At 43.8% G+C, this 11,592-nt stretch overlaps 1 protein-coding gene across 1 annotated transcript in view; it reads right to left on the reverse strand.

The window, feature by feature from the left end:
• wdb (serine/threonine-protein phosphatase regulatory subunit widerborst) overlaps nucleotides 1-11,052 on the reverse strand; it is a 154,142-nt gene extending 143,090 nt beyond the window's left edge. The window contains exon 1 of the mRNA XM_071597538.1: nucleotides 10,128-11,052. Coding sequence (XP_071453639.1) covers nucleotides 10,128-10,266 — 139 coding nt within the window. The 5' untranslated portion in view covers nucleotides 10,267-11,052. The remainder of the gene's footprint in view (nucleotides 1-10,127) is intronic.
• Nucleotides 11,053-11,592: the final 540 nt, after the last annotated feature.

Raw genomic sequence — 11,592 nt, forward strand, 5'->3', positions numbered from 1 at the left:
AATAATAATGCCTTGCCTAATGATTGGAAAAAAGCAAATATTACACCAATTTTCAAGAAAGGGGATAAAACAATAGCCGACAATCATAGACCGGTAAGCATAACCTCAGATGTTTGCAAAATAATGGAAAAAAATCGCTGACTACATTCGGGAATGGTGGACCAGAGATAGATGGCTATTCAAACACCAACATGGGTGTAGAACGGGATACTTGTGTGTGACACGCAGCTTATGGCATTTAGCCAACATATCGGCGACGCAATAGATGGAGGAAAGGATGGAAGGTTGATGGAGTAATCGATTTTTCGGCAGCTTTCGACCGAGTGCCTCACGATAAATTATTGTCAAAGTTGGAGCCGTTACCATTGGACTTGAGGTTAAAACAATGGATAAAAAATTTTCTTACAGGCAGAATTCAAAAAGTAAAATTAGGGGAGGCATTTTCAAATGAGGCGAGCGTTTTAGCAAGAGTTCCACAAGGTAGTGTTCTAGGGCCATTACTCTTCCTAATTTACGTAAACGATCTATCAAACAATTTACATTCCCAAATAAGACTCTTTGCTGATGACTGCATTGTATACAGACGGATAGAGCATGTAAATGACCGCGTAATACTACAAAATAACATCGATCGCCTTGGTGACTGGGTGGTAGTAGTAGTAGTATTTTTAGGGGAGGCGACCGACTGCTGAGGTCATTTGCGCCATAGGGGATGGACAGGAAAGGATGAAGGGTGGAGAGAAACCCGGCGTCGCCATTAGCCTACTTTTAAAGAAAGGCGCCAAGGGGTCCGCAGCTTAACGTCCCACCCGACGGACGGCGTACTCACTCAAAGTGCCCTCCACAAAGCACCTCAAGTAGGGATCGAGATACCTCTGAAAAATATTCAACACCGCCGGGATTTGGTGACATGGATACAAATAATAATATGGGTATTAATTTTATTAAGAGTACGCATATACATTTTTCAAATAAAAAGAATGCAGAAAAGGACATTAACACCCTCTTTGGAGAAAGAATCCCATGTAGCAGTCATTGCAAATATTTAGGCATTTACTTAAATAAGGATCTTGGGCGGGGAGTCCAAATAGATTATTTGACACGGAAAGCATTTGAAGTATTGCATTGGGAAATGGGAAATCTTAAAAGGAAGAAGCGTAGCCACAAAAGGAAAAGCATATTAGTACTGGTTAGCCCTACCCTAGAATACTCGTCCATAGTATGGGATCCATATGAGGTGGGGCATATTAATATGATAGAAAACGTTCAAAGAAAGGCAGCAATATATGTACATGACATGCAAGAAGGTACAAAAGAACAGATAGTGTCACAGAAATGTTGGATATACCGAAGTTTGAAAAATTGAAGAAAAAGACGTTAGGGTTAGGCGCGATTTATAGAATTGTTAAAAATGACGAAGCGTGGGAAGATTTATGGAAAGAGATAGAAAAACCAAACTTTAAGGGAAAAACGACCACAGTTTTAAAATAAAAATAAGAACGCAAACACAAATTAGAAAAAATCCTCTTCTTTAAATTGAACTATTAATGATTGCAACCAGCTGCCTGGAGGTATGTTTGAGCCCTTTCCATCCAATTTTATGAGTTTTAAGAATAAATGTAAAGCAGCCAATGGGTGATAAACTTCATTGATACTATTGTACTTATTAAATTGTTTGTATGTCGACGGCATTTTTTATGCGACGTCGAAGTTTGTTTGCATGTGATGTGGAAGTGTCATTCTACGTAAGAATATATTATCCCTATCTGTTTTTCTTGTGCGTGAATGTAAGAATGTTCAATGTAAGAGTGATCATTGATCAGTCTTGACCAATTCCACCAGGACAAATACCTAATTGCAACGATAAATTCTTAAATTAAAAAAAATATGATCTTATTACGGTAGGAGAGACCATGCCAATAAAATTAGAGAGATCAAGGGCAGAACAGATTAAAGATGTCATTTTTCCCACGAACGATAGGGAATCAGGATAAAATTATCCGAGCGCGGTATGGTCATGTTCGGGACAAAATTAGTCTGGCATACTACCTTGATCAAAAAGTTCCCGGAATAACCACCGTGTGCCGCTCCCATCGTTCCGATTTGAGTTCCGTTTTTTTTGTTAAATTGGTACATCTGTTGTTGATATTCCCTTTAAATCTTAGTGTCATAACTTGACATTTGCAAAAGTTACGTAGCCAAGAGTACATCTATCTCTGTGTGTGTTGGCGATTTTTTACAATTTCAGAAATGGATTTAAATTTGCAACAACGAACTTGTATTAAATTTTGCGTAAAAAACGGATTTAGTGGCGCACGGACGTTGGAAATGTTGGAAAAGTGTTTCGGCAACGATTCTCTAAAAAAAACGGTCGTTTACCAGTGGCACGAGCGGTTCAGAAGTGGTCGTGAGTCAATCGAAGATGATGAACGCAGTGGCAGACCATCGACATCGAAAGTCGGTGAAAAAATTGATAAAGTAAAAGAAATGTTGGTCAATAACCGCAAATTAACCATCAGAGAAATAGCGGAGGACTTGAACATTGCCTATGGATCCGCCCAAGACATTGTGGTTAATGATTTGGGTTTCCGTCGTGTAGCAGCAAGGTTGGTGCCAAAAGACCTCAATTTCATGCAAAAAAGAGACCGTGTTGACGTCGCAAAAGACATGATTTGCGAGGCTGAATCCGATCCCACATTCATCAAAAGGATCATTACTGGAGACGAGACGTGGGTTTATGAGTACGACACGCAATCCAGACATCAGGCAAGTGAATGGCGTTCACCAAATGAGCCGAGACCAAAAAAACCACGTCGTTTTCAGTCAAAAAAGAAGGCAATGCTGACGGTTTTCATGGATTACAACGGTGTAGTGCATCATGAATTTTTGCCAGAAGGCCAGACAGTAAACAAAGAGTATTATTTGGGCGTTATGAGACGTTTGCGTGAAGCAATTCGCCGAAAGAGACCAGAAATGTGGGCAGAAAACTCGTGGATTTTGCACCATGATAACGCACCGTCGCACAGTGCTATCATTATTCGTAATTTTTTGACAAAAAATGCAACAAATACCATCCAACAGCCACCGAATTCACCTGATTTGGCTCCCTGTGACTTCTTTCTGTTCAATCGAGTTAAAAAACCATTACGGGGAACGCGTTTTAGCAGCCGAGAGGAAGTAATGGAAAAATCGCAGGAAGCACTGATGGACATACCGAAAACCGAATATAAAAAATGTTTCGAGGATTGGATCAAGCGCTGGCATAAGTGTGTTGCAGTCGATGGGGATTACTTTGAAGGGGACAATATAGATTTAGATGAATAAACTTGTATTTTTAATTTTCTGAATAAATTCCGGGAAATTTTTGATCAAGGTAGTATGACCACCCCCTGCCACACACCCTAGTGGTGGCTTGCAGGGCGCTGGAAAATAGAATATACAAACACCCCAACACCCGCTACGTTCTCCCTTTCGTCCATTTAACTTTACCCATCCTACATCCCCGCAGAACGAACTGGGCGGGCGGGCGTGGAGAAGTAAACCAAGCCCACATGAATTTCGAGAACAAAGGGCGGTAAGGGAAACCCGGCGGAGCCAGCACCGTTAACCCCGGTCACGGCCGAGGGTGGGGGGCTTGGACCCCGCAGTTGCAAAAGGGATGCGCGCCTGCCTACTTTCCCTTCCCCACTCGAGCGAAGGCGACCCCGCACCACTCCAGGCGAGGAAGCCGGTGGGTACACGAAACGGGCGACCATGAAGAGAGGTGGGGGGGGGGCTAGCCGAAATGAGTTCGCGCCTGCGGGCGGGAGCGCACGTGGTCGGCACCACCTATTCCCCACCGGCCAGAGGGCGCTCCCTTCCGGCCACGCCGCGCCAACGGCGGACACACTGCGAAATTGAAGGTGGGAGGCCACCACGACGTCGCCACTAAATGACTCGAAACCGCGTTCTAGATCGACCGACCGGTATCATGAAGAGAATTTCAAACGAGAATCATTGATGAGCAGATTTCATTTTTGTTGCCGAGCGAGAATATTGAGATCAAGTTCAAGTTTGCGAGCTCAGAACTGTCTACAGTCGGGCGGCGGAGGTGTTCGTAGGACGATAAATACGAACCATTCACAGAAAATACAATGGCAAATAATCATTTAGACGAACGAACGGGCCGAAAAATAACAACCACGGCCTGTTGCAAAACGAACTCTCCTACTCTTGGGCCGACCGTAGGGAAATGAATACATAGAAAACACAGAAATTCAGGCAGTCAATCAAGTCTCCACAGCCGAATGATTGCTTTGGAAACATGTGAAGCACCGCCGATGACGATGGAGCTACAGCGCCCATCGTAATGGCGAAGGGACGCGGGATCATGGCCGAGGAAAGCATGAACGACAACATTAACCCTCCAACCGAAACGCCGGGCGTGGACAGGTGAGCAACGCGGAAGCAATTGCTGCGAAAGCGTGCGGAATCCATCGCAGATCACTCGTCGGAGAGGGTCATCATGACCCCAGGGCGAACACGACGCCAAAACCAAGGTGAAAAGGGCACCCCGAGGGAGGGATCGCCGGGCAACCCGAAACTGTGACGCGTGCGTGTGGAAGAGGGATGAATGCCGCCGATGACACGAGAACGGCTTGGATTGAAGGAGGCGAGGGCGTCATCGGGAGGAGGGAGGGACGGAGGGGGCAAAGGGGGGGGATGTGGGTAGGGGTGGATCAATAACCACACGGCGCGGGTCGCCGCGAGGCCCCTACTCCGGAGCCCAACCCAAGATGAGAGAAAGAGAGGGGGCGGTGGGCGCGCGCGCGCCAGTCTCCCCTCTCTCCGGGTGGAGGCTTCGATGTGGCGCGCACGCACACACTCGGCGGCCCACGCTGTGCACCACATCACTCGGCGTGGACCCACGCGGAAGGCGCAGCCGCGTCCTCCTATCGCCCGTAGCGCGCGCGCGCACGGCGAAGGAGGGCGGGGGAAAGAGAGAGGCCACGAGACCACCACCATCCCCTCCCCCCACTTCCCGGCACGCTACGCCCACAGCTCGAACGGGAGAGCCAGCACCCCTCCGCCCTCTCCGACTGGCGCGCACCCGAATACGCGACCACGAACGCCGTTCACCTCCGACACCAATTAAACGGGGTTCCATTCCTTCGGAGGACGGAGCGAGAGGCGAAATGCCGAGCGCTAAAGCCATCATCCCACGCGAAAGAAAGACGGTGAGAGGGGATCATGAGACACGAGGGACGTCGGATTAGGAGCGCAGACCGCAGAAGCAAGGAGGGAGGGGCGAGACTCCCCCAATCACACTCTTGAAAGACTTCCGCAGAGGGAGGAGATAAAAATTCCTATAACGGGCCGTAATCTGCTCTGGGAAAAGAATAAAGCACGGGTGGGGAGGAGGATCAAAGTGGGAGGGGGATCAAGGTGGGAGGGGAAGAAGAAAGATGCGGGGGCGAGAGATCGATGCTGCTCCACTACCAGTCGGGGCGAGCCGCTCTCCCGTGTCCCGCACACATATGAGGCGGCGACGTGTCCCTCCACGACCCAACGACCCGCTCGTCCGAAAGAGGGCGCGCGATTCACATTTGGACGTGATAGAATAATAGAAGGCGATGATGATATGGCCATGACGTCAAATAGGTCCAAATTTAAAATAGAAAATTAGGAGCCCATCCGACGGACGACATCCTCGGCAATCGATTGTGCGAAGGCAAAGGAAGGGGGTGCCCGCACGCGGTTTAAAGGTCAATTACCTACGAGAGTAAATAAATATGAGTAAACGCGGGGAAACGGGCAAAAACTTTCCTCTGGCGAATGAGGTAACGAGATTCGCATCCGTGCTTCCGGCCACATTCGGCGAACATGAAAAACACACGCGGTAATTCCGACGATGAGCTAAGATTATTAATAATTTCCCCGCGTGCTGCATTAAATAATACGCCTTCTGCAGGATGAAATATTTTTAGATGGCCCCAAAAAATATCCTGAACCGGTTCCATTTCGACATGACGACAGCATCGGGACAAAAATATGCCGAAGATCTTCCAATCGGTAAACTGAGAAGCAGCAAACGGTTTACGATGGGCAACGAATGGAGGGGGCACCGTTCAATGCGGCGGCTACCGACTGACGTCAAGATAGATTGCACTACCGGACAAGGTGGCCAGCGATTGAAGACGATTTCCGATTCCTGGCTTCGGGGGATAAAAATGTTTTTCATGGTTTGGCGCACACTTCGCACACCATTCACTACATCGTACCATAGATTTAATACGACGGTCACTTCTAAATTCACATGCCGAAATATTTCAACAAACGCCCCCGTCACATAGGAATTCTGGGGAAGATAAGAAGTAGTAAAAATACTTTTACAAAGTTGATGACCCACCTAAATTAAAATACCACTTATGACGCAGAGAGACTACCTAGCTTGCAATTCTGGAGACCTACGAGCGTTGTTTGAAAAGTCAGTGGAAAGTCGGAAAGATGGCACCAGTGTTGAATATCGAAGTTAGTTTCAGTAAGTAGTAGCATCTTTCGAGGGAACGCACTCCGTTTCAGCCAGATGAGACCAAAACCACTCTTTTGTTTAGCGTTCTTTTGAATCGAGCACATCGCGTGATTTAAAAAAAATGGACCGATGAGTTTCTCGTGAAAGGATCAAACAATGTCTTGTGAACGGCTAATCCCCCTCGGGAATCTAACGAGGTACTTATTAAAAGCTACGGTGAATCTGAGCCTTCTAAAGGAAACGTTACAAAATTTTCACAGTGGCAATTGGAGCACAGGTGACGCTGACGGTCCTGTGGCGGACATTTGCCCAGAAATCATTGGTAAAACCCTTTGCATGGTGATGGATGAAAGATGAGAGCAGGTGCGTGAGATTTAAAATACGAACAGCGTTGGACATGAGAGAGCCACCCGCAAGATGGGTGCCACGATTGCTCACAGTGGACCAGAAACGAAATGGTGTGACATGTTCCAAGGTCGGTTTGCAGGCGCTTAGATGAAATACGCAGGGCATTAGGCATCGTTTCGTCAATGCGGACGGACACACTGTTACATGCCTGAAACCATGATTGGCATCCAGAGGAAAGGTGGCATCAAACAATGCGATGGCCGTTCCTTGAGCTAGGTTATGGCGACTCAGTACTTCGACTCGCAACGAATGATCGCCATTGACTATTTGAAAAAGGGCTTAACTGCCACCGGTGCATATTATTATGCATTGTTAGTGGACTCTCTGAAAACATACCCACAGGGCAATCTCCCTTTTCCATCACGTCGACGCACCAGCTGCGGTCGTGGACGCGGAGTAAAAGGGAGTCCCCTCTTCAGATTGGGCTCCCTCCCTCCCTCCCTTAGATCCATCCCAACCACTGCAGCACGTTCCTCATTGTGAAGAAATGACACGAGGGAAAGTGATTACTCTCATTCGAATGGGAAAGTGACCGCTGACACAAATGACTATTTTGCTGAGTTGGACCAATGGCATTATTACGAAGGGATCGATTAAACGGAAAACCATTGGCGAAATGTATAAGCCTAAAATGAGATAATGTCGAAATATATAAAAATTGGTTGTCCAAAGTAATAAGTATTTTTCTTTTTTTACACGTACTTTTCAAAGTAGCATTGCAGCCTTTGACCATTTTAACCTATGATATGAAAGTTATCAGTACCATGGCACCTTTGCGCGTTTCTCATTGCTAATATTCAGGAAATACACTTTCTTGGTAGTGATCATACAGGAGAATATTAGCAGTTGCCTTATGTTATTGAAAAAATTATTTCTACTACGGGGAATATAACCACCGTAGATTTCTCACTCAAACAAGTAGCTAATGATTGCATTCAGGGGTACGCAGCCATTCATTTCAACAGGCCCACACGATTAACAACAAGAAATTACTCCTTGCAAGAAGTACACACCAACACAGACATGACGCATAATTATTGAACATCTTGCAAAACACATATTGAAAGCTGCGAGTTAAAAAAATAACAACATTGGTCATTCATATTAAATTAGTTTAATAAGCAGTTCTTCCTACTACAGTCCACAATAATTTCACGAAATACCAAGATTTTTTCCCATTACCATGTGTCAGGGATGATGGCTGGCCACCGACTGGTACTGGAGCATAGCCATTTGTTGTGACGAGAGTACGAAGCAGAGGCGAAACGTTCTACAAGTAACAGACAGACATCACCCAGCGGCTCCCGCGGGGAAATTCCCAGGAAAGCAATGAACCGTAGTCTTCCAACGGGTCCTCTCGTCGCCTTTTGCCTTCCCCGCACACGACCGAGAACCAGTCCATCGTGGCCGCTTTTCATATTACCTTTTTCACGCTGAAAACATGCGGCAAATACGAGGACAGCAATGGGATCTGCACCATTGCATACCTTTGGTACTAACGCTAAAACACTTTCCAAAAATATTCCCTGATTACTAACACGTTTTTCTCTCTCTCTAGGACTCACCTGCACCTATCCCACATTGGGGTTCTTCTCAATTCGCTCTTATGCGAATTTGCATGGCTTACTTTAATGTAGTTGCCAATATCAAACAATGTGTTAGGTTAGCATCAAACTACGATCATCGCTGCTATGACGAACGAAGGAATACCATCACTAGTGAGCAAAGAGAACTGCTCTTCGTGCTAGATGCCTAAGAAATATATCCCTTTCTCAATTACCTATTTTGCGTTTTCAATGAGGAGATAAGTGGATATGAGTAGATAATACGGATAGTTGGTGACATATATTGACTAAAATTTATACTTGATATGAAACGTATTGACTTATTTCGACGATCGAAATAAGTAAATTTTAGCAAATTAAAAACTGAAAATAAAACTCATCGGGACTTAATTGGAAGATCCTATTTTCACGTATGTCACACAAATCGACGGCCTAAAAGAAAAATAATCCGTAATAATGGAATGGCTCAAACGGTACCCAACTCCTTTAACAGATTATTACTACGAAGCTTTCGATCGGGTTGAGTTCAAAAGATATCAATTCCTCTTCCAAACCGTAGGGGTTAACACAAATGATAATACTAAAAATTGATATTTGTGCTGCGATGACATTAATACGGTAGAAAGTGAATACTGATCCTATGACTGTTATCCATAGCACATGCGTTACACAAGTAAGATCACACACCTCTCCACATTGAATTGTATAAATAACTTGTAAATGTGATCCATGATAGATTTCTATCCATATAAATAACAAAATATTAGATCGACCATGAAAAAACAACGCAGACTTTGAAGAATTCTCCAGAACGCCAATGCTCACTTGATTATAATTCTGGCACATGGGATGGACTGCAGACAATTAATTCAATGTGGAAATACATATTTTTGGAATGAAACTACAGCATAGCAATTGCCGCAAGTTTAAAACTATGAAGCAAAGCTGACAACTGGTGTCAATGCAAGCACGCTAAAAATAGAAACATTTCAGCGGTTATGGAATGCCATTATTGCTGGCAAGTACCTACATGAGGCACTAATAAAAGCTTCCAGTGAAAGCGGTAAGAATGAAGGAATTCCAAGCCACTAATTGTTTTATTTTTCGAAACACTTAAACACCAAAAGCTTAAGTTCATGAATCGTGAATAAATGAACTACTATAATTGAATAAAATATCTCATACTGTGAAGACCAGCGCCATCTTGAATTACGTGACCGGGTCAAAGCCGGCAGTTCTTACGAAAATTGGATGATCGATTGTTCAATCCATTTAAAATGGGCGTAGGACATTAAAACGCAACAGTTTCAAACTCTCAATGAAGAACAAATTATTTCCCACCTCGTATGTTTAACAAGTAGAGGTGGAAGGTTCTACTGATATTTAACAGACATTTTCCAGGCAATTGCAGACAATACTATTAACTCATTCAACAGTTAAAATTAAGTCACAAAACTTTGAATATCCCCTAACGTAAAAAAGGACCGATAGAATACATAAAACGTATTTAGATGTAAAGTCTAGACGCTATATTGCAGTGATCGTTCGATAAACCAGTTTGCAAAACTGCACTGTTTCAATTCAAAAATATTACTCGAGTATATCCTAATGAATACACAACTACATAGAAATAATTTGCATACCTTTGAGCATAGGAAGAACTTGCAACTCAACATCAGCCGAATTCCGATATCTTGATGACCCCTGCGACTTCTTCGGCTTTTTCTTCAAAGATCGCTTAGCAAAGGGATCTATCCTATCCACAAACGTGCCTGAAGACATGTTGGTTGTTTATCTTCCCTGTTACGAAATTAAGTTAACACCTTTCATTAACCTTCGTTTATGAACTTCGCTTCAGCCCGTAGTAGTTCATGCATAACTGCATACAAAAGAACTCACACGCATACTAATTTCATTCACAAATGTACAACACACAAAAACGTGTAAACAAAACCAAGGAAAAGTATTTTCAGTATGCAGGTGACTAGGGTTCACACATTCACTTGACATAGGCGTGTCATGAACTCGTAATTATGTTTCCAATAACGGTTTTTAACGCAAGTAACATTTAGTAACACACACACACGAGTGTTCCACACTTGTTTAAATGAATAGGTGAAAATGTACTAGAAAAATCGCGTTCAAAACGACGGCATAGAGGGTCTTCAGCCGGTACTACAAATTTACGCCAAATACGAGTTACCCTGGAAGCTAAGTTTTTCCTTTAGAATTCGTCACCACATAAAACGACTAACTCCAACACACAATACAACCATCGTCAACTGCAAGTTTTCTGAATATTCTTGCATTCACGCCACTTCACATATAAAGGATCGAAAGATGCACACTAATCTTCACCGCCATCAGCTGCTGGATTTCCGCTATTCTCCACATCTTGTTAAGTTACTTTGAACACTTTCAATCATGGAATGAAAGAAGCACATAGTCCGACGTGGTTTGGTTACAACAGCAAATAAATTAACGATTCATAACCAGAAACTACAACAAAAGAAGTAGCCATAAGACGATACCTTTCCAAAAATCTAACCGTCAGTAGAACATTGTGCCATAAATAGTAGTCTCGAAATCTCGTAATGCACGAGAGGCAACAAACCTTAGGTTTTAGTTATATTCGATTCCATGAGATGGCAGTAAAGAGCAGACAAGTTTTTAAAATGTCGTTCGCTTTAGGTTGGGAGTGAAGTCATCAGTTCTCTGAGAACATTCCTCCAATCAGAGAGCGCGTGCATCGAGCTTCGTTGCCAAAGCATGGGAGGCTTTAGTGTTAACAAGTGACACAACGTTAAGCGCATTTTGCCGCTTATTCAAATTAGGAAGTTAATTTATCCAACAAAAAATGATATATTATACAACGCCTGATTCCATGAATGTGCAATGCATATTTCATATGTTCCTCCTGATTATTAATTTTATTTTGCCACATTTAAGTTTAATGCCGTTGCACGTGATAACCGATTGGTAATTGACGTGCATAGTTGTAATTAAGTAAATTCACGGTACTTGTTAGAATTATAACTGTTTTGTCTCTTTCTTCATTGAATAAGGTGGCATTATAAGGAATTTGGCTGTGATATATGATGCTTCTTT

The sequence above is a fragment of the Hetaerina americana genome, unplaced genomic scaffold (genome assembly GCF_022747635.1).
Source record: "Hetaerina americana unplaced genomic scaffold, ioHetAmer1.1.p SCAF_9, whole genome shotgun sequence".
Lineage (NCBI taxonomy): Eukaryota > Metazoa > Arthropoda > Insecta > Odonata > Calopterygidae > Hetaerina > Hetaerina americana.